General features: G+C 35.8%; 2 protein-coding genes across 6 annotated transcripts in view; one reads left to right on the top strand and one right to left on the bottom strand.

Annotated features, from left to right (window-relative positions):
• Positions 1-3,040: 3,040 nt before the first annotated feature.
• Positions 3,041-27,081, bottom strand: part of LOC142336477 (adenosine receptor A3-like) — a 72,587-nt gene continuing 48,546 nt past the window's right edge. For all 3 annotated transcript variants that reach the window (XM_075385350.1, XM_075385349.1, XM_075385351.1), the window contains exons 5-6: positions 7,155-7,330; positions 3,041-3,520 (exon numbers count right to left, since the gene is read on the bottom strand). In XM_075385350.1, the coding sequence (XP_075241465.1) occupies positions 3,098-3,520; positions 7,155-7,330 (599 nt within the window). In that variant the 3' untranslated portion in view covers positions 3,041-3,097. The remainder of the gene's footprint in view (positions 3,521-7,154; positions 7,331-27,081) is intronic.
• LOC142336476 (uncharacterized) lies at positions 7,852-26,008 on the top strand. Of its 3 annotated transcripts, XM_075385345.1 has the most exons (10): positions 7,852-8,083; positions 14,206-14,286; positions 14,364-14,435; positions 14,896-14,985; positions 16,020-16,145; positions 16,991-17,196; positions 18,440-18,614; positions 21,400-21,549; positions 23,434-23,597; positions 25,728-26,008. In XM_075385345.1, exons 1-10 carry the CDS (start codon positions 7,930-7,932, stop codon positions 25,926-25,928), a joined length of 1,419 nt encoding a protein of 472 aa, XP_075241460.1. In that variant the 5' UTR covers positions 7,852-7,929; the 3' UTR covers positions 25,929-26,008. The 3 variants fall into 3 exon arrangements, with proteins under 3 accessions (XP_075241460.1, XP_075241462.1, XP_075241461.1); XM_075385347.1 differs by lacking the exon at positions 23,434-23,597 and having other exon boundaries at positions 25,728-25,964; XM_075385346.1 differs by lacking the exons at positions 14,206-14,286; positions 14,364-14,435.

Here is a 27,081-nt window from a genome sequence, read left to right as displayed (position 1 = left end):
AACAACTGCTAGATCTTTTCAATCCATCAAATCACAACGATCCATCTATAAAAAATTGTAAGAATCATTCTCTTCATGATTAAATTAAACAAAATTAAATCAATATTTTGGGATTCAATGTTACTTGTGTCAAAAATATTTTTTTAAAAAAATGATAGTGATCCAGCGATTAAGTTTCATTTCTATAAGTTATAACAACTCGGATTATAATGTAGGTTACACGGTTTACCTCTATCTGATGATAGCATCTTTTTTTTCCGATGCCAAAGCGCTCCTTTGGTGGGAACCAATGTTTCGATGCAGCTACGCCAAGTTATCAAGGTGGAAAGTTTAGTTGGTTTTTTGTTTATTATCTTTTTCAACGAGATGTCTTTTTTGTTAAGGATACAATGCTGATTAACAATTGAAAAATTTGTTGATTCTTTGAATTTTCATTTTTGTCTTCTTTTTTAAAAAATTCAGCCGATTTAAAAATCTAAATCCGCTAATCATTCTCCCAATTTGCGGAAATTCATTTTGAAGACAGAATCTCCAAAACCAGAGACCTGGTGTCAGACAGGACTACGGAAAGTCATTCAAGCGGAATTTGCTCACAATTAAATGTTATGATATTTTATTAATATTTCAAGTTACCGTCAAGAAATTTGAGGTGAAAATGTCAGCAATTTACAGTATAAGTACAACCCTTGGTTTAATTTCAACGAACGCATATGAGTTCAAACTATCAAGCAATGGCATTTCATTTTGTAAAAAGGTTGATTGACAGATAGAAAGGTTGACATGTATTCTTCAAATATGAGCTTTCGATTTTGGTTAACTTTACCCTCACTTATTTATAGACATCTACAAATTACAATTTTTTCAGTTTTCGTGCGCCAATTAATACTATAAATGAATTGAAAAAATGAAACAGAAGAGGTATATTGTTAAATGATGATTGACAATTCATATTAAAATTACAATCTATTTGACTACGTTTTTAAAAACTTTGAAAAATGTGCTTGTAAATGTGTTTGAAAAATTCATTGTTTTAAAGTTATACCTAGTTGTTGCCGAACAGGGCAAGTTTTAATTATGAGGTGGAAGAAAATTTATAACTCGACGTTAAGCTGATGATGATTTTGAATCTTTTGACTATTTGTTGAAAACAAGAAGTTGGTTGAAATCATGAATGCAGATGTACTTTTGAATTTGCAACAACTTTGGTGTTGTTTGATCAAAGGAAGTAAAATTTGTCTGGAATTTATAATTTAATCGCCAAAAAATTGTTTCGTTGCGTTGAGCAAATCGCCAACGATGCAAAAAAAAAACAGAGAAAAGGTGCATATTTCAGATTTGGTTTAGATTGAGTCTGAAAAGCAGTCACTTTGGTCTGGAAAGTCTGATCAGTGTCTTTTTATAGTCTGGACAAAGGTCAGGGTTCGGTCTGATCAGAGGACATTTTGGTCTGGAAAGTCTTATCAGAGGTCATCTTGGTCTGGAAGGTCTGATCAGAGGTAACTTTTGTCTGGATAGTCTGATCATAGCTCAATTTGGGTCTGGACCTGGTCATGTGCGGGCTTGAAGTAACTGTAACTTCGTCAAATTGAAATAAGAATGAATTATTTTTTTCAAAGCGATGTCGTATAGACGTTCCCAGACTTTTTCTGACAAATGGGTTGACACGGTGTGAATGATCTCGTCACATTGAATACATATCTAGATATTAATTGTGAGATGACAACGAATTTCAAATTTCAACTACAAGATATTCGGGTGTAGGTTCCAACCCCTCTTACTTTATTTTGTAAGTAAAATCCAAAATTTTGCCCAATTTCTTGCCAAAAAACTAATTTTGACCTGGCGACACACTGTAGTAATGAACGGCGCAAAATACAAAGCGTATATTAACGGCGCAAAAGCCAAACTTTTAAGAGTCACGGTGGCGCAGGCAGGAGAACGCACGTCCCCGAAGCTGAAGATTGTGGGCTCGATCCACGTACGGAACTTTATTTTTGCCCTTGGCCCAAGCCTGACCATTGTAAAATCAGACTGAACGCAAGTCTGACAAGCCAAAAAAGTGACATGATTCAGTCTATGATTCAGTAATGATGAGAAATTGCACTTATACTGGCCCAGTACTGAAACGCACTTGGAGTTAGGTACGGGGAGGAAAAACTGAGCAAATATAGGGTTTAATTTGATAATTGTCAAAGCACAGAAATACTGGTTTAAATCTATAATGTCGACCACAGAGAAAACAAAGAGCGAATTACGTAATATTTTACAAACTGCTAACTAAACAGAATCACAAAACAGAATCAATGTCACATACAGTATAGTGCACTAGTTCATTAACTCCTCTTGGAAAGAATTTTATCAATAATTTGGATCTTTTCCGTTTGTCCCCCTCCCCCAGTACGATATGCACCCCAGAGTTACAGAGGACGGGTCATTAACCAATAACCAGAAGAGTTGTATAATTTTGATTATTTTAATGTATATTCCTTATTATTCTGAAGGCATGTAAACTTTAAACTTTCGGTTATACTTTAATTTACATTAATTGATTATGTTTGGAAAAAATCATTATGTTAAAATATTGCACGTGCGTCTGGGGGGGGGGGGTGATCCAAATAATATGCACCCACTAAACTGGGGAGGGGGCACAAACGGAAAAGATCCAATAATTTTAACTTCAATATCATTCATTGAAAAAAATCAGAATTGAAATTAAACGGACAATTTTTTCATTCTGAAATTATTTTTTTTCACTCATAGGTCTGATACTGATTAAAACAATCACATTCAAATTTCAAGCTTCAACTTAAAATAATACTCCTCAAGCTTAATTGAGAAGCTTGCGTCACACTCAAAACAATTTTTTGGGGGGAAATGAGTGACTATTGGAGTCATATTTTCCGTTATTGGCTCCCCATCTCCTTCGCTCTCAACAATGGCCTGTAAATGGTCTGATCCGAGGTCATTTTGGTCTGGGACCTCAGCCTGGGTACCATAATCAATTAATTTGTGACTATGCTTTACATAGATGAATGGGTGGGTAGGGGGCCTTAACAGAAAATTTGCAAACTTCAATAGCATTGCATCAGTGTACTGTTTAAACATTTGACGAGGACGACCCATTTGCAATGCTGGGTTGTCTAACGTGCAGATTATTCGTATTGAGACTGTTACAATTACCCGGCTTGTTATTTTCGTCAACGTGCATCATCTGCGTTATGGACGGACTTTTGTGTCTAACTTGGACTTGCAACTTCTGCGCAACGTTATGGAACACCTTAGCGAAGTTCTCCTTAAATGGTCGCTGGGTGTAGGAGTATATGATTGGGTTTATTGCACTGTTCAAGGTCATAATGACGCCCAGGAGCTGGTGGAGGGCGAGGAGGAGGGTGCTGATATCGGAGGGGGGAATGTCTCCGTTGTACTTCATGATGACACAGTGAACCACTAACAGGTAGATTATAGGCAGCACCCACGCCAAAAAAGTCGAAATGCCAATCAGAATGTACCCGACCAGAGCCTGCAAAAACAATACAGCCTCCAATTAATAGTCGTCAAATTTTACGACATCCATTCGTGATTTAAACGAGACCAAAAGTTGACCCTGTAAGATCTCCCAAGCCGTAGTTATTATTCGTCCAAGAAACTTAGAAGAAAAAAATAATCCAGTAAGAGTATAGAAAGAAATTTTGATTTTTTAAGAGCGTTAAAAATTTTTGCAGAATTATTTTAAAATCTCATAAGATTAAATGTTGAGTCGATTTTTTATGGCCATGGTATAGCATATCTGACATAGGAACAAAAATGTCACTTTATAAAAGGTGATTATTTAAACTGTTCCATGTTTCCTATCAGATAGCAATCAGAGAGAATCTAACAGTATAGATTCTTTCTGGATTTTCTCTCAAATTTCTCTGAATTTCTCTGAATTAGAAAAAGTTAAGTGCAAAATGTGATACTAATGCTTCTGGATCAGTACTGAATTAGCTTTAGAGTTAGGTACGGGAAAATGTAAATGCTATATTTACACTTAAATACCGTTAAAAAATATTCGTAATATTATATATATATATATATATATATATATATATATCTCCAATCAACTTGAAAAAAAAAACAGTGACGAATTAAGATAACATAAAAGAATAATGCTCCCGGACAAAACAAGATTTGGGCTTTGAAAACAATTGTCGTATGACCATAGTTTGGCACACAACTAGAGAAAAAGGAGAAAACAGCAAGTTATTTGCCATGGTTTATGAATTACTGCAGATATCAAGATACAACTCCATCAACTCCATCAAAAACGCCATCTGAAAAGAAATTTAAAAAAAAACAAGCAAAGATTAATTTTTGAGAAAATAAACGAAAAACAGAAATCAGCTGGATTGTTAATGCATGCTATTATTAGAACATCATGCATAATATAAAATAATGAGTTTAGAATTTAGTGGCAATTTTCTTGACCAACTATCAATTTTTAAAAAGATTTGCTGACTTCTAGTGTCCTATACTGTGAACAAGTTTTGAGATATTAGTGTAATCTAGATTTTTCAACTTGTTACATTATTATGATTGAGGAGTAAAAAAAAGGAGAGTTTCATTTTTTTCCTACAACAATAAAATTATATATTTAATTACTTTTACTGCGCATGACAAAATATAAAGCAATAAACTGAGCTAATATTGTGAGTGGTAAGCTCTTTATTTAAGCGCATGGTTATTTAAGAGTAAAAGTGAAATCGTTGGATCTTTTCCGTTTGTGGATCCCTAGCTAAGCGGGTGCATTTTATTTGCACCCAACAGACGCACGTGCCATATTTCAACATTATGATTTACTATGTAATGGCACGCGCTCTGTAATTTGGTGGTGTATAACGTACTGGGGGACATAGACGGAAAATATCCAAACAGTCAGTTAAACATATGAGGCTGTGTTAGTATTAAAATTGTCAGATAGAGATTTTTGTTTAATTGTTTTGAAATTACACAACAATTGACAACAGTGGCATCTAACGGTGGAACTACATTATGGCAAACATGTGAAATAGGAAGCAGTTTATTTGCCGGATTTCATATCTAAAAGTTCAGTTTTTAAACTGTTAAAGTTTGAGCAAAGGTGCAACCAGATAACTTGTTAGATGCTGACAAAATAAGTTTTTAAATAGTTTAAATCAGAGTTACATCAGCTTTTGCGTTCATTTTAAACAATAATCGCATTTCGTTGAATAAAAAACTTCAAAACTGCATTAATAACAATCAAATCTCGCGCGATAAAAACTCAATCTTGGCAGATTTTTTGTTGTGTAAGATCTGATAAGATGGTTACTAAAAAATTTTGTCGTGTAAGATGTTACACGACAACATCTTCTTCGAAGCATTTTCTTAAGATCTTACACGATAAAATTTCCAGAATCAATGGGGTAAGGAAGCAAAATTTTACTTTTAACCAATGAGCCGCCAAATTTAATAAAACTATCGTTTTTTTTTCAATGGATCCAGCAAACTCTGCTGCCCTTAAGCAAAATTAATTTGGGTCGAATTAGGCATTAGAGTCGGCTCCATTGAAAACGCGAATTATTAAATTATAATCGCTCACTCACGAAATGCGGCTGCAATAATCTGTATTTTTTAAATACAGTTTAACAGTTTGCAAAACTTTTCAAAATTGATTTCCTAAAATACATAGCATTTAAGATCAAAGATAATTTTTCCTGTGATATCTATTTCATATGCATTAACTCAAAATTTTATTTGATTTCGATTTTATTAGTCGTATATCACAATTTACTTTGCACTTAATCCGTAGCCGGAATATTAAGAATTACTTAACAAAATTTTTCAATTATTAAAATACTGCAAACCAAATACTGTCCGCAAATATATTCATATTTAATAAATTTTTCAAAATCTGCAAATTCTTGTTAAATTGTCATTACTATTCAATTAGGGTAGAACTTCTCAGATACGTTTTACCCAAATATGCTTACTTCTCATTAAAATTTTTGTCTATATCCAGGAAATGTTAGTTTCATTCGCGGACTCAAACATCATATAAACTAAATTTGATGCTACTCAAAAACGACCTTTCTCCAATTTACAACTGACTTTGCTCAACTGCTCATTTCAAGTTTCTGCCAACTTCAAAAATGACAGACAAATCTTCAAAAAAATTACGCGCAGAAAAGGATTCTTAAAAACAGATATCAAGCATTATAGCTCATAAAAAATACGCATGATCTTTAACCATTATTTATACAAACTAATAAATTAAGGTGAAGATAAACTACAGGATTTTGTTGAACATATCTACCCATACAGTTGAAACAGTCTTTAGGAATCAATTCTTAACGAATTAGAACTTAATTGTCTGCGAAACAGATTGATCGAATAATCGTGCGCTCCCCCAGTCAGAATAGAACGGTTATCTTGCAAGATCGTGCAAGATTTCAGCCAGAATCTTGCAAGATAACCCTTGCAGTTCGTCTTGGGTCTGATCGTGTGAAGGGAAATTTGTTCATCTTTTTTTAAGGTAGAATTTTCATACTTACTCTTATCTGTTAACATGCATTATACTGTTATTCAACTTAGGAAAGCGAGATAGGAGTGAAAAAATTTGTTGAATTGGTTCATCTCAATTTCGATTGTATTGTTGATAACTTTGATAACTTATTAGTCATGTCAAGCTATTGCTGTGTGGTCGGTTTGTTTTGTCAAGTGTTAGAAGGTTGAGAACAACCTAGAAGGTTGAGAACAACCTAATGTAAATTGTGCATAAGTTAAGCTAATCATAGCTTGACAAAATTTCTACTTGTTCAACGTATACTTTTCTAGAGAAATGAAGCCTTTAGCAAAAAATTTATGTACCCACTAAGCTGCGGGGGGGGGGGCAGAATCGGTCCAAAATTAAAAAAAAACTGATGAAAAAATCCCCTCGTTCAAAGTGAACGCAAATGCCCATTAAACTCACTACATAATTATCTTTTTTTTTCGGGTTGTCCCATTATAGCCCCCCCCCGCCACGAAATAACCCCCATTACGGTTTATTTATCATGATGGGGTAGGGCTATAGATTACCTGACCACTAAGCCGGCGAGAGGGGGGGCTATAATGGGAAAGACCCTTCTTTTTTCAATCATTGAATCAATTTCGACCTTGATCTGTTGTCCGATGGAGTCGAGCTCTGAGCCGGCAGTGGTGGGTCGTCCATTGCTGTCTATGATGACAGGCATTGTCCTTCTGATTAGAGTCCTCTGGTGCAGGGCTGTCTTGAAGATGCTCGTGTACAGACCAGCCACAATCAATGTCAAAATACCAAACAGACTCGCTCCTTAAACCACAAACATCAAACATCACATGACAATTGGGATCTATTGTTTGCCCCCCCCCCCCCCCCAGCTTAGTTAGCATAAATTTTTTATGACCCCCAGGCGCACATGCTATGTTCTTACATAGTAACGTGCTATATAACAACATATAATTTGTAACTGGGGGTCATAAAAAACACTGGGGGGGGGGGGGGGGGGGGGTGCGAAACAGAATAGATCCGACAATTGAGAGAAATTTGACCCCCCCTCCCCTCCTCCTCACCCCTACCCGCTATAAACCCCAGGAGCTTTAACTGTGGTCGATCTCGTGCCGTTTCTCAGAGAAGAGCGGGTGTGTGGAAAATTTCAAAGATTTGATCTCACGCACACTCCCCCCCCTCTGGGGGGGGGGGGGCAAAAGGAAAGAAACCAAATATTGTTCTCCTTTGTTTTCGTGTCTGCTGTTTTTAATAGAGACTCAAAAAACACGTGCAGATTATTTAATAGCTCAATTTTTGTTTTTTTCTAATGCAGTCTACAATTTTTTATTTTTGATAATGAACCAGATTATATAATAATTTGATTTCGATAATTATACTACACTTTTTTGCAACAATACACGATGGTGGTGACAAGGAAGGGGAGGGGACGGAAGAGTACGTTGAAAAGTGTGAAAAGTGCGACTGGAGTTGGTGGGGTAAAGAGCAAAAAGACCCTTGGAGGGGCTAAGAAGGGAGGCGCAAAAACACCCACAAGAGAGACCACTTTAAAATGGGGTTGGTAAGAGTTCAGGTTGTTGGTGACTTAAGAAAAATTGGATCTATTCTGTGTTGGCCCCCAGTGTTTTTTACGCCCCCAGTTACAAATTATCTGCTGCTATATAGCACGTTACTATGTAAAAAAAATAGCACGTGCGCCTGGGGGGCTTAAAAAATATCAGCCCAATAATCTGGGGGTGGGGGAAAAATCAGAATAGATCCGAAAAATTTCATGGATATTTTTTGTTGGTGCCCTCAGCTTAATGGGTGCACTAAGCCGGGGGGGGGGGGTTGAACCAGTAAAAATCCAAACTATAACAAACGTTTTCGAAAGTTATGTTCATGGGATCTATTCGGTTTAGCCCCATCCCCCCAGCAGGTTAGTGGGCATATAACTTTTATGTCCTTAAACATCTAACGTAACTTGGAAATACCAACAGAAATTTTGTAAGTGGAGGCTTTAAAAACACAGGGGGTCGAAAAAGAATAGATCCCACGTTATTTACATATGAACAGAACAACAAAATGGCCGTTGCGACATAAAAAAATTCCATTATTATTAAAACTAACCTCTTCTGTTGATAATTTATTGACTTTTCCCAAAGAGAGTGTTTCAACGTTTTTCCTCCAAAAATAGAAACTGGGAGTTTTTTGCAAGTTGAAATTCTAGCGATTGATTAATAGTATAATGCATTCTGCCTTAAAGCCATTCTGCAAGACTGAAATTTAAAATAAAGTGTCAAAAGGACATAATACATCTAAAAGTATTTTTTGCGTCTTTCCCATTATAACAACCCCCTCGAAATTATTGACTACATCACTGTTAGAATTCGATCATACTATAGTCCCAAATTTAATTAGAATATTAAGAAAGAAAGATTAACTTACGAAATTATTAGGTCAAAAAATTATTAAATCACGAAATTTTTATTTTTCAAGTCACAAAAACTTAAATATATGAATCGTCAATAAATGGTGCTTAGAACCAATATTCGGTTCAAACTGATGAATCTAGATAACTATCATTAGCGTGAGATACCACCGGAAATGTGAACGAATGCTTAGAAAGGAGTAAATAAATACTAATTATTGTATCACTCTGCGACTGATCTCTAGGAAATTTGCAGAAGCAAACCATATCGGGTAACCCTTGTGACCCACCGTATAAATCATAGTGCTAAGATTAGTTTTTGTATCTTGACGTTCTCGCACTGACAATGGGTTTATAAACAGCTGATTTTTGAGCCTTTTTTCATCTCCAAATTCAAATCACCATCGTGATCTAATAATCAAATCTTTCCAGTAAATCTCTAAATTCTACAAAAACAAAATTTTGTTATTTTCTCATATTTCGAGAAATTATTTCTTCTACTTAGTAAAAAACGCTTTTTATACCGCCTGCAAAACTCCTTAAATTAACGGCTTATGGACCCAGCAATTATCATAATTCATTAAAAAATTTCTAAAACAAAACAAACTTGTTGTTGACAGTCATAAGACGTTTCTGCTTATTACTTTTTCTTTTCACAACTGTTTTGCCGGCTCAAACTACGATAGATCAAAAAACAGTGAAGCTGCTGACCTACAGAGGGAAAGAACAGGACTCTCAATCTGGAGCTCGAGATTTGTGGGGATGATGCAGACGAAAGGACTTTGCAAATCACCACTTGAGACAGAGGAGCAACCCAATGAGCCTGCACCACTAGCCAATGCGGCAAGAAATGATAAGAGGAACCACAAGGTGCTGAAAGATGCATATAACAAGGAAGTTGCAGACATCAAGGAGAAACGAAACAATGTGTGGTGCCATCTGGCACTGACTCCAAATGTAACAACTCTAATGCTGATGAGGCATGACTTTGTGGGTGATGACGGCATCAGAGATGGAGCAAATACTTGGAAGCGACGCTTTTTTCAGAAAGATTTAAGAAAGTGGTCCCGCCAACAATGGTGACTTTGGTGGCACAGCTCACTCAAATGAAGCTCCAGGATTCTGAGGATTTGGACAGCTTCTTCATCAGAGGACAGGAGTTACTCACAAGGCTACAAGAAGCAGGGGTAGCATTTTCAGAGAAACTCTTTAACTCTTTGGTCCTCACTGGTCGTCCAATGACCTGAACAAGTTTTGCTATACGGCAAAACTTCAACCCGGCAACGAAACTCAAGGAGTTGAAGAAAAGGTTGCAGAACATCCATGAGAGCACAGTACAGAGACAAATGGGACAAAATGGTTCGGTGGCACTGGCGGTGAAGCCTGAGTTTAAGAAGCGACCCATGAGAGGAAACTAATTTATGTGTGGGATCCCTGGACACCTTGCCAAAATTTGCAGGGGAAGTAGAGAGCACAATGCGGCAAGTGTGGTGAGAAGCGTCACCTAGACAGGGCATGCAAAAGACAAAGAGATGGAGGCAAGTATGAGTCAGTGGCAGTTGGTCCAACATTGTCTACACCAGACAAAGAGTACTGGGCAGCTCTTACGCAGTGAAAGACAGCATTCTTGCTGGTGGACAGTGGAGACAGTGCTTGTACAGATCTCATAGTGACAGACCTGACGCGTTTCCGGACTTTTTAGTTTAAATCATTAGTCAGGAATGCCAACGGAGAGGCTTCCTGAGTGGTGCTCAGAATCTGAGTGACTATAAGCATACCCTCAAACGATGGCGAAATTCAATGAGAGCTCGAGAGTTTTTTGTGTGCCTGCCTTTTCCTCAACCCTTTTATCACTCTCAATATGCATGGAGGGGTGACATAGCTTCACTTCCGAGAATAGCAACATGCTTGCTCGGGACTTCACAAGAAGATGTCGCGAGCAGCAATTCTTCACGCAGTGAGGATCACAAAACCTGGCTGTGAGACGAGGAAAAAAACGCACAGCAGAATTGATGCGAGTTATAAAACCTATGTTCTCAATTGGTGAATTATCTAATTTTAGTTGCACAGTCTCCATAAGGAAGAAGGACAGAGACGTCAGCAAACTAGAACCCAAGGCACCGGAAGAAAAATTGGGGTTTAGACTGACGGAGACAATGGATACTTGGTCCACATACCTTTACACAAGCAAGTCGATGGCAGTTCCCCAATTGATCATCAATGTGTCCGAAGTGGGCTCAATCCCTGACAACACAGATATCCTGACCTACTAGATGAGGGGTTAGAGCAACTGGGGATCTGGCACCCAGATTTTTTCATCGAAACGATGGCAAGAAAAAGAAACAGGGTCCATCTACTGCACTAAATGAGGAGTGACATGACGCGGAGAGCATGAAAACGCAGGAAACGACATTGAAACGAGATGCCTCGGATGCTGCGGATGCTGTGGATGCTGCACTAGATGAAAGATTTACAACAAGAGGGAGTTATCGAGACACAGAGTCACTGGAAAACAGTGACACAGAAGACTTCTCACACTCAGAAAAAGTTGGTTTCAATGAGGCTGCACTAGATCACGCGGACAGAGCAGAGACCAGACGAGAGACACAAGCACGGAACTTTTAGGAGTTTTTTGCAGAAATCAGAGCCCATCTTGCTGTGACTGAGGGTGACTACGTAGAACCCAAAACAATCTACGAATCCAAACATGGTAACAATTGGACCAGTGGCATCGGGCAATAAAGGACGAAGTCTATAAACTCCAAGTCAAGGATACGTGGGACCTACTGAAACCAAACACAGACAAGGAAATCAAACCGGGCAAATGGGTCTCCAAAATGAAGTGAAGACCCAGTGCTCAATAGGGTCAAGTAGACAAAATACAAATCACGATATGTGGCGAAGGGCTTCAAACAACTGGAAAGACTGGAATACTTTGAGAATTTCCCGCCTCTTCGTAATCCAGAGACTCTCAGGATTCTACTTCAACCAGCAGCAAAGCTGGGACATGTGATGCACCAACCTGATATCAAGACGGCATTCCTGCACTAATCAATAGAGGAAGAGGTGTATCTGAAACAGCCACAGAAGTTTGTAAAAAGAGGACCAGTTGGAGATAAGTTAGTAGAATGTCGACTAAATAATTCAATTTATGGTTTGAAACAAGCTGCTAACAGCTGGTATAATGTAGTGGCAAGTTTCCTACTAACAAAGTGGTTCACCAGAAGCAAGAACAATCATTCAAGGCAATATTCCACCTCGAAGACAGAGGGAGACTACACTGGTTTCTGAGTCTAAGAGTCAGACGAGAAGAGGGCAAAGTGACCAAGAACGCCACAAAAGGACAATACTTGAGCGGTTTCAAATGGATCACCGCAAGCCCTCAAGAAATCTAATTGACTTTGATTTGAAGCTTCAGATAGTACAGAACGGAGACAAAGAGGTGGATAAAAAGGTTTTACAAAAAATAAAATTCTGGATCTCTTCTGTTTCGGACCCTCCAGTGTCCCCCCTCCCGTTACAAATTATATGTTGTTATATAGGACGTTGCTATGTAAAAACCGCACGTGCACCTGGGGGCGTAAAAATTTGATCCCACTAATCTGGGGGGGGGGGCAAAACAGAATAGATCCAAAATTCTTGGTTGGATCACTTCCGTAACTGGCCAACCATACGAGGACATAAATTATGTTCACAGTCAGCGTTCTGTCCGGACATAAATGCACCTACCAATCAACACTAACTATTCGAAATACGATATCTGCGATATCTTGAAGATCTAAAAGCTTTATAACTTACCTACACAAGACAGACTAGTTATGATTTAGTGGGTGAAGTGATGCCGACTGGTCTGGAAATGTGAACGACAAAAAATCAACGACGGTCCAATACTTCGAGCTCAGCGGACGGGACGTGGCGCAGCTCACATCACTCAGCCACAGATGCTCTTTCTTCGTCAGAAGCTGACTATCAGTGCATAGCAGCAGCAGTTCAAAGCGCATGGTATCTCAAACAGCTTCTGGAGTATTTCGGCATCCAACAGAAACATCCAACAGCAATTGGAGATGACAAGCACAAATGTTTCAATTTGTGCCAAAACCCAGTGAGGCTCAGGAGAAGCAGGCACATTGAGAGTGATTTTCACTTCATTAAGACAAGACTGAAGATGGGATTAATTCAATTCATTAAATTCCTACTGACAACTTGGCAGCTGACATCTTCACAAAATTTTCGCCCGCATCGAAGGTGGAAAAATTCGCCAAAATTTTGCTGGCAACAGACTCAACGCAATTGTATCAAGTCTTAGTCGGGGTGTTAGAGTTTCAAACAAACTATAGTCTTAAACTTAGTTAGAATTATTAGAAAGAAAGTTTAACATACCAGATTAATTAGACAACGACAACAGTCACAAAATTTAATAAAATGAATTGTTAGTAAATGGAGTTTAAAATGTACATTTGTTTCAATTGGATCAATCTAGATTAGAATGAGATTATAATCTCCCAGATATAAAATCTCGCAGCACGTATTTAATGATTATGATACCATCGGAACTGTGAACGAAGAAAAGTGTAAACAAATTCTAATTGTTCTCTAACTGGCGACTGATTTCTAGCAAATTTGCAGAAGCAAACCATATTGGGGTACCTTTTCGACCCCCACTATAAATCATAGTGCTAAGAATAGTGTCTCTTGACCTTCACCCACTTATAATGGGTATATATACAACTGATTTTTGTGCATTTTTTCATCCCCAAAATCAAATCACCATCTTGATCAAATGATCAGATCTCTCCGGTAAATCATAAAATCCTACAAAAATGTCATTTTGTTATTCTCTCGTTTTTTGAGAAATTAATTCTACCTACCTAAAAACGCTTTTTATTCCGCTTGCGAAAATCCATAACCCACAATCACTGTATAATACCATGTCTCTGTTTTTTGACCAATCACTGTTTTTGACTACCATGCCGGGGTCAATTGTAGGAAAGACCCAATTTATCCTAAGTTCGGCGATCATATTTTGTTTTTACCAATAGATGTCACTCAAATTCTCAGAAGTTTTGTCCTAAAGTATTGTTTTAATATTTTTATGTTAATTTTTGTGCCAATCTACTGAATCGTCATAATTGATGCTCAAACCTATCGGTATTAAATTTAAAATTTAGGTCGAATTTTGTCACACAATTGGATTAGAATTAAGTAAAAATGTGAACACAATCAAAAAGTAGCTATTGATAAGTGTAATTTAGGCAATATGTCCGTTTAGGGGACCCTTTGAGTCAGAAGAAGTCGTACCTGAGTGCCATTGAGGTGCCAGACTTAAAAGCGAATGAAAGGAAATTAAAAGGTCAGCGCTATTACTGCTCTTAATCTAATTTTTCAAATATTTTTTTTGTTGCAAAAACGAAGTTAAATTGTGTTTAGGTTTGAAAAGTGCTTTGAAGAAGCGAAAGCGGTCAAGCAAACCAAGTCCACGACAAAGCATGCTAAGCACCAGTAAGACACGTTACACAATACTTCGAAAACGAAAATATCAAATTAAACAATCAATATGCATGCCAATCTTATATGGCAAAGTTAACTGACTTTACAAAATGAAGAAACAGGACCAAATTCAAAGGGTTTTGGACCAAAATTTGTTTAAAAAAATTAGATCTAATGATCGTTTTAATTACTTTTGGCATTTGTTTTTTAAATAGATTTGAGCATCAATTATCTTTATGTTCAATTAGTAACTCGTTTGCACACTGTGCAAAAAACATATTTGATTTCATTTGGTTTCATTTCTTGATTATTTTTTGATTTGATCCTTTTGCAAATTATATAAAAAGAAAAAAATAGATCTTTTCTGCCCTACCCCCCCCCCCCTCTCGCTTAGTGGGCATATAACTTCTAAAGCCTCCAGGCACATGTGCTTTTTTTATATAACCATGACTGTTGTGTGTATTGTGTTTAGTGAGTGTGAGCAGACCTACAAGAGACATAGGGGTGACAGAATTGGCCAGAGTGAAGCATTACATCCTAGGAGGAATTTTGCAGGAAGAACGTTAGCACTGTTTAATGAAATCATTAAAAAATTTAAATTAAACTATAATAGAACAATATAATTAGTATTGTACTTTTACAATACCTTTGTCTCAAAAATCCACAAATCACTTCAATTTTAATTAAAATCTATGACTAAGGGCACTGGTTGGTAATGTATAAATGTCCAGTGCGCGACTCAAATTGGTCTGGCACCTTAGTGCGTCTTTTCAGATGATTTCACATTTGTTGAACTTAATTTGTTCAACAAATGTAGAAGTTTTCTTAATTTGTTGCACTCTTTGATAAAGTTCAATTAATTCAATATCTGCAGATTATAATTGGTCATCTGCAGATTATAATTGGTTATCTGCAGATTATAATTGGTTATCTGCAGATTATAATTGGTACCAATCTACCACACACAGCAATAATGAAATCATCACACTTCTTAAACACTTTGAAAATGGATTTTTTTAATTTGAGATATTTTTGGCACCAAAGAGCAGTTAACTTGCACTGGACCCGAATATACTGGCCCGAATAATGGTCTGTTTTACTTTAAACGTAAACGTTAAGGATTGTTGCTTTAAACTAGCTTGTTGATTACTATCTGGCTAGCCGCAGTGTCTGACCAAAGTGCAATTTAAACCCCTAGTGTGCGACCGAAGTAGGTCTGGCACCCCTTTGCGCGACTCAACTCGGTCTGATCAGACCCAATTTCAGTCTGGACGGTCTGACCAGAGCTGGTTTGGCCCTAGCAACTCATCTTTGGATGTGCTAAGATACATTTTTTAAAATTAAAGAGGGAAAATGGAGCAAATGGTCTATTTTACTTAGCAGGGGCGCTGGCTCGTAACGTGTACAAAAATCGCGCAAAATCATACGTAACATAACAATATAACAATGTTTTATCAAGATCTGGCAATTAAGACAAACTTTCCATTTTGTTTTTTTTTTTTTGGGGGGGGGGGGGGGGGGGGAGGGAGAGGGGGCTATAATTTTCATAGGATGGGAAAATCCAGAGGTCTTGATTGGTTCTTGAGGCTTTTTTAGCAAGACTCTGGATTGGACACTTTGGTACGTATATCTGTGAGGAGCAGCACCCCGAATGCAAACTTCCCTTCTTAGAGGCAGAGGGGGAACTTATGGTGGACAATGTCTATTTTCCCTACAGTAGAAGTAAGGCATGTTCTGATACTAATCCTAGTATATTGATGGAAAAGTTAAAGGCCACATCACAGGATAGACTTTTCATTGGTGATCAGACAGTTATCAATTCACGGGATTTGGGGGGGGGGGGGGGCACACTCATGTGTTAACCATATTACTTTATTTGGTGATAAAAAAATCGTTCATCCCTTGGCATAACAATTTTTGTTATGCAATAACAACACTAACTGGAAATAAAACTTAATTCGTTAATTGAATTTTATTTCCAGTTAGTTATATCTTTAAAGAGAAGAAAAGTGATGTTATTCGGTTTAAAAATTTTCACCTTTGACGCAAAAAAAAATTGGCTTCGATTGATACGGCCATTTCTCAACAACGTTTTTCTACATTTATCATGCTGGATACACCCAAGGTTTTCAATTGCTCCTGAACGAAGTTCATAGCAATTATTGTAAACTTGTGTGTCTTTTTCACGAAAAATTTTCGCTTGACAATTTTGACTTTTCGACTGACTTTTACGCCCTTGACTTTTTGCATTTCACGTGATCTAAAATTCTCTCTCAATCACAATTTCAAGCAGCTGAACTCAATTAGCGGCGATTTAATACTAAAAGTCAAATGAAAAGTGCGCCGAAACTGGTGCCATTTTTTCACTTTAAATCTTAACAGTAGTATATGTTAACCTCTAATGTGGTTATTTGAAGCCCACTATAGAACTTCTTAGTCAGATTTAGCCCCCCCCCCCCCCCCCCCCCCCCCGACTGAAGCAAGCTGCAATTGATTAGAGCTCCCACTAGTCGTTCGAGAGCAATTCTTCCGAAGTTTAGTCGGCTATGTTTTTTTAAATTGTTTAGTCTACAGCTTGTCCTTATTTCACCTCAACATCCACAAAAGATGTACCCTTTCCACCCCAGTGACCTGTCACATGATGAAATGTGATGACGGGGTCACTTTCACAAAAGCAGATGTCTTCCTAGCCCATTTAGAACAACAACACACCGACTATTACACTTATTTTTGGAACAACTCAAAGTTCGCTTTCAAACCCAATTGTAAACAGGTGGGTGGGCGGTGAGTCCGTATTAAAAACACTGGATAAATAACTATGCAGAGGCTGTCCAACAATTTAAAATGAGTCTTTTCTAACAAGGTGTTTTAATGCGCAAATATGGGGCACGGACGTCCAATGAGGTTGAATATGCTGAACTCAAAAGAAATAAGCGCAAATTGAGAAACAAAATGAACCTTCATAGAATTTCAACTATTTTAAAAAGTAATTTTTAGCATTGTAAATGATTTACGCTGTGATATTTTCTTTATTCTCTTCATCACACGTTGCTTGATATATATAGCAAAAATATTAAAATAATAAAGAAAAAATTATAATCTGATCAAACTGAAATTCAATATAAACGCATGTTAAAACAGCATCTGCTCCAACAATTCAAACTTGTACCGTTGGAAAGGAACGTTGGTGGCTTCAAAAGTTATTTTTACCTTTAAAAAACGGAACCACTAATTTTGATTTTTAACAATGTACTAATTTTGTATATATAATTTTAAACTTGTAATATTTAACCCCCGGGTTATATTTTCAATTGACTTGTTTAAACAAAAAAAAAATTAAAAAATTAAACCCTGGCTGACTTCAGCTACAAAAATCACAACAATCTCTTTCACTTTGCGTTCAGGTAAGCTTAAAAAGTTGTGTTTATATGGCCGATAAACAATTAGAAAAAAAATGCTTAAAATGCTGAAAAATTAAGCCCCAAGTCGGCCTAAAAATGACCGAAGGTGAAAGATTATAGCTTAAAAAAACATAGTCACACATGATAACACTGAGAGTTAAAAAGTTATTATTGATTGTATTGTTAAATGTCTGTACTATTAAATGTCTGAAAATATTATTGATTGTATGTGTAAATGTCTGTGACTATAGTTAAATGACAGACAGTACACTCAGTAATAATTTTTCATTTCTAACAGTAATCATGTGTCATCATGTTTTTCTAAGCTAATCTTTCAAATTTGGCCATTTTAAGGCGGTCTGAAAAGTCTGATCAGGGTTAATTTCCGTCCCGGAAAGTCTGATCAGAGATAATTTCCGTCTGGAAAGTCTGATCAGACCAAAATTTTGGTTTGGACCTCAACGTCGGACCTCATTTTTCGGCATTTTTAGCAGTAATTTCTAATTTTTTATCCACCATCCAAAAAATTTGTTACTTTGCTACTGGATATATTTAATCATAATTTGGCATCAATAGAATTTACATTTCAGGAAAAAAAATGTCCACCATTTTTAGTTCTTATACGGAATGCACTACGTGAGTTTTGACAACTGTGACCAGAGTGTGTGCAGGTGGGCATGTGTGGTATGCAGACAGACATTTGAGAGACCAGAGGACTGGCAGAACCACAGACAACACAGAAAGCTTTGCAGCAAACAGGTCGTCGAAGTGTTGTACAACAAACATGACAGTAAGAATTTGTCAGTTGTTCACGAGCGCCTCTACCTAACTTTCTATTAAAAACTGTTGAAAAGCCGATGAGAAGTTATTGTGTGCGTCTGCAGTGTTTAGAAAAATTTCTGATTTTTATTTTGTTTCAGAGCCAAAGCAGAAATGCATTCTGAATTTTCCTCTGATTTAGAAATGTTTCAGAATCGATAGAAATTACTCTGAAATCGTTCTCGATCAGTACTGAAAACCAAATTTTCTATGAAATTGTTCTGATTCAGTACTGATGTTCTCTGTGCGTTAGCTACCGGCGTTATTAGGCGGACATTGAAAGACACCTCCTTTTTATAACGCTCCGCTATGAGCTCCGTTATAACGCAGCTCGTTTATAACGCAGAAACTTTTCGAACACACACACACAACACACACGCACACACACACACACACAGGCCAATAAATAATGAAAACAAGCTTAAAATTGAAAACCCTCATGGATGGTTTTGAATGAGAAATTTAACCTTGTCTGCTCTTTATATGATTTCACTTAAGCCGGTTGCAGCTTGATTAAAACTTGAAAAATTTGTGATCTGTAACATCAGAGTCTGCGGATTTTGTGGATGTGAACGCAAAACTAAAACATAACATTGTTGACTTCTCAGCATTCATAAACAAAGAGGCTTTCATTATTGTAAAATGTCATGTCAGTTTTCAAGTTTAACTCTAACATTCAAAAATCCCTAAAACTAGTCGATTCCTTCACATTAAGTCTTTCACGAAAAAAAGACAAAGCGTATGAAAACAACTTTTTGAACAAATAAGTATAACAGTAATTAAAACTCGATAAAAATCTATAGTAATAAAGTTGACGAAAATTGGCAGAAATTTTGAATATGTCTTATGGAAGGGGAAAGCAAAGAGATATTTTCATTTTCATTATAGTGTCATAAAGTGAAGATTAAGCAATTTAAAGAAGCGTTATAAATGAATTTTTTTCGAAGAAATAATAGAATGGTGTTCAACTGATTATTTAAAGACTGCGCTAATTTCTCATTGATAATTTATAGGGAAAAAAGAAACAAAAACAATATTCTACTCTGCAGTTACATAATAAGATACCTACAGTATGAAAGATCCGTGTTTTAGCCGTTCATGACGTTTGCAAGCACAGCAAAATTAGCAAAGGAAGCCTAATTTTTGTTTGATTTTTTTGAAGTTCGCAAATTTACAAAAATACAAAGGTAAAGACAACGTAAAATCTTTACTTTGAAAAACGGACAATGTCTACTAAAATTTTTTACAAAAAATTTAACAAGCTCAGATTCAATTCAAATACAATATTTAAAAGGTGATTTTATCTTTTCTGCACAAACGTGTCAACCATATCTGCCTTTTCACATCAAAAATTATTTTGATGGTCAGTTAAGTGAAATTTTGAAGTGAATTTTTACTGCCGAGCTACTGAATAAAACAACAATTGAATCGAATTACCTTTCAAAAAAGCGTTTCATTCCCGCAAATAGTCATTAATCGTTTTGTTCGCTTTCTTTATAGAGAAAAAAATCACTTCAGACGGGCTAAGAATCACATCAGAAGGCATTTTTTATTTTAAAAAATATTATTGATAATCAATCGCGCCAAAACAGCATTGATTCAGAAATACTTCAAAAAACAACGGGGCCAAAAGAAAAACAAATATCTGAAATTATAACAAAACTAGAATCGAAAGAAGGAATTATTCCTACAATTTTTGTTGTTAATTTCCATTTTGAAAAAAATAATGTACACATAAAACAAAAGGGTTATTAAACAAACTCGAGAAAAAGAAAAAAGTGATATTCGCATCATTCAAATACTAATGTTTTTTTTTCAAAGATAAAATAAAAGTCTCAAGCTGATTAAACAAATAATTTTGTTAGTTCTTGCTAACTTATCAACGTTCTTCAGTTGATTTTCAGTGAAATGCACTTATGCCGAAATTATAAAGAAATTAAGACCCAATTTATAAACCAAAAAAGAATTATAACCCAAAGAAGAATTACAGAGAATTATAACCCAAACAAATTGCCGGATCAAACGTTTCAAGTTTCAACTTATCTCGGTAGGTTTCCAAAAAAAGTTAATTCTATACAACAAGTGATTCGAAAAGCATAGAAATTTTTTTGAAGGAAATTGATGTTTTATCAAAAAATATAACAAATAACACACGCCATATTCTATTTGAAAACAAATTGAGAGCTTGTGGTGGATTTGAACACCAAAATTTTCGTAACATCTTTCTGATAACACCAAGTGTTGAAACCATCAGAAAATTAATGGAAACCAATATTCGAGTGAAAAAAAAAACAAAAGCTTGAAAAGATCTAAGTAAACTGCAACAGTGAGTTTTTCGGTTAAGATTGCATGGAATTGTTCAACTGACTCTAGAACAGCATATTTTGCCGACGTCTTTTCTAGAATAAACAGGTTTTTTTATGATAACTTTTTGTCAATAAATTCTGTCAATTTTTTAAAATATTCCGACGAAGCTTCAAAACATGTCTGCCTTTGTATCTTGACATGAAATCAAATCATTAAAAAAACTGAAAAAATAAATTAATCATTTCAATATACAAAAAAAAAATTGGAACAGAAAACAAAATCACTTATTTCATTCAAAAAAAATTTTGTCTTCAACCAAAAACGAAAAAAAATGGAGTTAAAAAATTAAACTAGTATAAGTGGCCGAGAAAACGTTTCGCAAATCTATCCAACACACTACATCTCAAAGGCCAGTTATTGCATAAAATAATATTCACTCTTTTTTCTAGTCAAACCAGAGCAATTGAGCGATAAGCTCTGGTCGGACGATCCTGTTTTCTGTGGAATCTGTTCACACGATGAGGAGATACATGATGCACGGGAATCATTCAATTATGACTCATCCGCCTCCAAACAAAACACAACTGGATCTAGCGAAGGTATTTTTTTCTCAGTAAGATCTGAGATTGGGCAAATTTCATGTCATAAATAAATTATTGTTAGAAAATATGGCACTCTAAACTCTTTGATTTCTAGAGATAAATTTGTTCACATTAAACGCTTCATACCCCTTATCTGTCAAATTGGACCTAACCTAAATGTGACGTTTCCATATTTGAGACAGATCAGCTGGTGATCCAGTACTTGTCTAGTTGGCTAATTTCATGAAAGTTATGGAAAGACTAAGCAATCTTTTGTAACAAGTTCTAAGCGCCTTAGTTCTGAATATTGCACAAATTGTTAAATTGCTACTGTCGAAACATTTAATCCGAATAACTTATATGTAACAATTCTATTTTATTTTCAATTGGTATCTTTTACAAGTATGGTTTCTTTTTTGAAACAGTTAAATTAGGTACACAACCTAATAGTTTAAACAAACTTGAAAACAAATCATTGATTTCTTCTGTCATGAACCATATTAGTTCCTATGTTTTCCTTCTTTCCTAGCAATAAAAATTTCAAAAGCTCCCACTTTAGTGTTTAAATGATTTTTTTTTGTGCCAAAAACCTTAAAACGTACCTGAATTCTATTAGCAGCTCATTCTAAGTTTTGTGTTTGTCGCAGCTAATACTTTCTGAACCATACTTTTAACCATACCACAAACATTTTCTGTCATCTTTAAAATTAATCATATTTTGCCAAAAAATTCCTAAAACTAATAATAATTTATTTGAGTAATCAACTCTGGTTGAAAAACTCAGAAATGTCGCTGATATGCAGAAATGCTGCAAATTTCATTGAATGCAGAATTGAGATTTGTCTAATATTACTCTAAGTGTTCGGCGCTCGATACAATTAATCACACTATTTCACACACTAATTTATCCACTTAATTATGACAAAACTTGCCTTTAATGTCGACTTCTAAGTGACGGGATGAAATGCTAGAGGGGTAAAATGCAAGAGGGGGAAATGATAGAGGGGTTAAATGATAGAGAGGTGAAAAAAATTGGGGTTAAATGATAGGGGGTTAAATGAATAGGGGTGAAAAGAAGTAGAACCCACACCGGCAGGTGCGACAAACTCAAAATTGCAAACATTCTTAGTCCTGTAATTTAAATATAAGTAGAATTTAACTGAAAACAATTGAAGCTACTTGAACTTTATTTTTTACCAATAGCAGATAGCAGCTTCCTTTGAGATCGGTACCAGTAGGCCTTTTAAAGCAATCACTTTTGAATCGCCTTAATACTTATCTCTTACTGAGAAAATATTTTTATCTGCTGTTTAAAAATCTGATTATTTTTTCTAACACCAATCAATTTAATCGCATTTGTAAACAAACATGGCGCAAACCTCGTGTATTCTGTTGAGTAGATGACGTACTTCGTCGTAAAACTTTATTCTCCTTTATGAAATTTCATAAAGGACGAACTACCGTGAAAAACATGACAAAACTTTAAACCACTTAGCCCAGGTAAGCTATGGGGCTTCGACTGTGATCTAATCGGAAAGTTATTTTGGTCTAGGTTCCAAACTTGCGTTTAAATTATTAAATTATTCAACCGAAAACAAATATCTTTCACAAAAGTAAACAGTCACAAACTATCTTTCACAAAAAGCTCGTCCGTCCCCTCCCCCCCCCCCCCCACACACACACACATGGCTCTCGTAGTCAACCCATGCTTCTTATAATCCCAGGAAATATTTTCCACTCTTTTCACTTACACACAGTTACGGAAAGATATCACCGTTGTCAACCTTTTTTGTAAGAGAAAAATATAGAAAACAATCAACATTTTTTTGGGTCAGATAACATCCTATCTGAATCAGAATCTGGAATCAAGAATCTTCACCGCTTCTCTGATTGTGTTTTCAGCGGACAACTTAGACGCAGAACTTTTTCTGACTGCTGGATCGCGAGAGAAAGTTGTGGTTCATGGTTCACTTCGAGAGATCATAAACCACATTTGTGAAAAACACACTCACAAAGCATTTGTGTGTCTATCTTGTGACAGAGCTCTAGCCATCAACTCAAAAAAGGTCAGTCAGCACTAATTATAAGCGTTTTACAATCATTTTTAAGCGTTCAATTGGCCAGGAGGAACAAAAATGGACCGCAAAATATTCAAGACAAATCTTGATAAGACGCCAAAAGATTGTCAAGAGATGTCTTCAGAGGACCTCAAAAAGATTTCTACCAGGAGACTGTCAAAAAAGATATGGATAAGACCTTGAAAACGTTTCTCGGCGCTCGTTAAAAGTTATCGTAAGTATTTTTGTCAACGTTATTATCAATAACAAACAGGTCAGGAATTAATATGAAAACTTTGCTTAACAAGACCTCTCTCAGCGTTTCTTTAACGCGTCATCCTCCATTTTGTCCTGACGAATCGAAATCTAATCCGATGAAACGATTAGCATTGGTAATGTTATTTCACACGTGAAGTTCCAACTTGTAGCATACAAAACAAAAAAGAAAAATTAAATTGTAGCATACAAAAGAAATAGAAAGCTTAATAGATGTTTAGAGAAGACCCAAATCTTCGAAAATCTAACTAAACATAGTCTACCACCAATTGAAAAAGCGCGCTGAGCAGTAAAAGTAGATGGAGTTATTCAAATAGCATGAACAGATAGAGTTATTCAAATGACCAAGTAGCATACGTTTAAGATAGTGCACGTTTATTTTTTGTACGACATAAACTAAGAGACGTTAGATGGTGAGATTTGGATTCACTTAAAATCCAATAATTAAGACAAGTGTTGGATATTTTGATGTCTCAGAAGGTTCTTAGTCGGTTCACAGTTAAATTAAAATATATATCTCCAAAATTTGAGATTCGAGCATAGGGAAACGATACGGGAGTGTGTTTTAAAGCTATAGTTATTAATTTAAAAAAAGTGGCGTTAACCGAGTGTGGAAGCTCCTTTTCTACATGTGGACACGTGGTCTCTAAGTTCCTAAGTTCCTATTGAGTAGAGATAACGATGTTTACAGCGGTATCAAAACTAATTTGGTATTCTCAAGTTAGCGTAATATTATGATGGTATTCTCAGGTCAATTTTGTGAACTTAAAGTAGTAGTTATTCAACACTACATATTAATTTGTTCAACTGATGTAATGGACGTTGTCTAAGTCACGTGCTTCGCGTATAATAACACAATTCTCAATCTAATAGCCCCAGATCATCATGCTCATGTTACTAAGTATAGCACACTTCACTACAATTTGACAAAACTTGAAGCAAGAACTTAGCCTGTTGATTAATTTCCAAAATCTTATCACGGAAATAAAGTCACCAAAATGAAGTGCACTACAAAACCTTGTTCAAGCAATTTGACAGATAACATAATAATAAAAATAACATAAAATAAAAACATGCATTATATTTACTTGTTCTTTTTAAAAAAATAGTTTCTCCTTGTCATTTTGAGAATCATAAAGTTGTTTCAGCCGTCTCCTACTTTCTCTTTTTGTCTAATTGAAAAATTCGTTTTTCTAGATATATTGGAATTTTGAAAAAAAGTTAAGTTGATTCGCTTTACTCATGGATATATCTTTTTTCAAATTCGTGCCAAAAAAGCGTTCACGAGAGTACTGGCAGCTGTGGAAAAATTATTCCTTAAAACTGGCAGCTGTGGAATGCAATGGTCTATTGATAGCAAAATATAAAGAGTTTAAGCAAAAAATCTTTATTTTTCAAGATATGAAACAACAGCTTATAGGAAGATAGGAAGACATGTTTTGCGTATCTGAGATGTATAAGACTTGTACATATCAAACGTAAAAGATGCTAACGTGCTCTAAAAGCTAGTCTCTGCAAATCAAATGACGTTTCGTTTTAGCCTTTTACCTTAAATGTCAATAAAATGACTGTATTTCTTCAAAACAATGAGTTTATAAAATACAATGAGTTCAATACAATTTCCTTCGCGAATTCTTCAAAAAAAACCATTTTCAAACAATTGCCAACGAATATGGTTTTTCATAGCTTAAACACAGCAGGAAAATAAAACAACTTTCAGTTGATATTTTTTTAAGAAAAAAATTCTTTTCAACTTCTCTAACGTTTATATTTCTAAGAGATAGGGCATATAATGGTACACACACGCCTATCGAATGTGAAACGGGGGGGGGGGCATATTATCGAGCCTCTTTGTTTGTTTAGCATTTTGTCAATTGTCTCCAATGTACAGAAGAGGGTCTGTCAATGAGCAACATCCGCAAGTTCAAGGTCAGCAAACAGATCATGATGTGGACTAACCACTTGATAGAGGAACTAACAAAGGCACAAAAGATAACAAAGGTCACCGTAAAAGGTCAAGGACAAAGTGTCAGCTCACTCACCAGCAGTCGCAAGCACAAATAAAAAGTCAACATATTTAAAAAAATGAAGTTCCTATGACAGTGTTATATACATATTAGGATCTTTTCCGTCCCCCCCCCCCCCCCCCCGTTTAGTGGGTGCATATTATTTAAACGCCCTAAAGGCAATTGTCATTTTTTGACACAATAATTTACTGTGTAATTACACACGTGCTCTGTAACTGGGGGCTGCATAACATACTGGAGGGGGGGGGGGGGGGGCAAAAACGGAAAAGGTCTTATAATTGAATATTTCGCCGAGGAGTTGTATATATTTATAATTCTTCCGTTAGTTCGAACTTTCAAATTTGAAGTTAACTATTTTGTGTATAAGGTTAAGTTGTTTCTGTGTCACTACTATTTTAGCCCCCCAAATCGGATCGTGTCAAACAAAAGGCTCCGATCGAACCGCAATCCAAATTTGAGCTCTAACTAGACCATCGCCCAGATGCTGGTCTCAGAGTAGACTATGACCCAAGTTTATTGGTCTGTGAAAAGTCCGTGGGGCTCCCGTCTTTGACCTCTAATCAAACTTTGCGACTTAAATATTGACCTTTGATCAGACTATGGGAGCCATCTTTACTTTACTCAACTTGCGACCTATTAAATTTTGTCCGACCGACAAGTTTATTTCGTAGATCACCTGCAAACCATAGCTTTTGATCAGATTTTCAACGGCTTATAATCAGACAGTTTTAAGCAGTTGGCCAAGGATTAAACCTTACTCTGCTTTCTAATGTACCAGATAGCTTAAATTCGTATAGTAATCAATTTAAGTCTGGAATTAAAGGGTTCTATATATAATTAACTTGAGGTGATATTATTAGCACTTGCGCACAACAGAAAATAAGTCTAGTGACTCAACTTTTTGATTTTTTTTTTCATAATTTTTAAGTGATTAATCTTTAACGGTAAATCAACAATTGTCGTTAGTAATCATTGTATCAAAAAAATATGACACTGTAATTAACTTAAGAAACATTATTACATTTAACATCTAAGTAGGTAAGGAGCAAAAAACTGTTCACATATTCTCATAACTGCAAAAGAGGGAACAGAAAAAATAAAAACACATTTACCTCTGTTCAACAAATAAGGTTCAAATTTCAACTAACAAATATGCGCATCTATGACAGCAGAAGGTTTTCCAATTTCAC

Source organism: Convolutriloba macropyga, chromosome 3 (assembly GCF_964194025.1).
Source record: "Convolutriloba macropyga chromosome 3, txConMacr16.3, whole genome shotgun sequence".
NCBI classification, from domain to species: Eukaryota; Metazoa; Xenacoelomorpha; order Acoela; family Convolutidae; genus Convolutriloba; species Convolutriloba macropyga.
The sequence above is the reverse complement of the archived record's forward strand: the minus strand, read 5'-3'. Positions and strand labels throughout refer to the sequence as shown.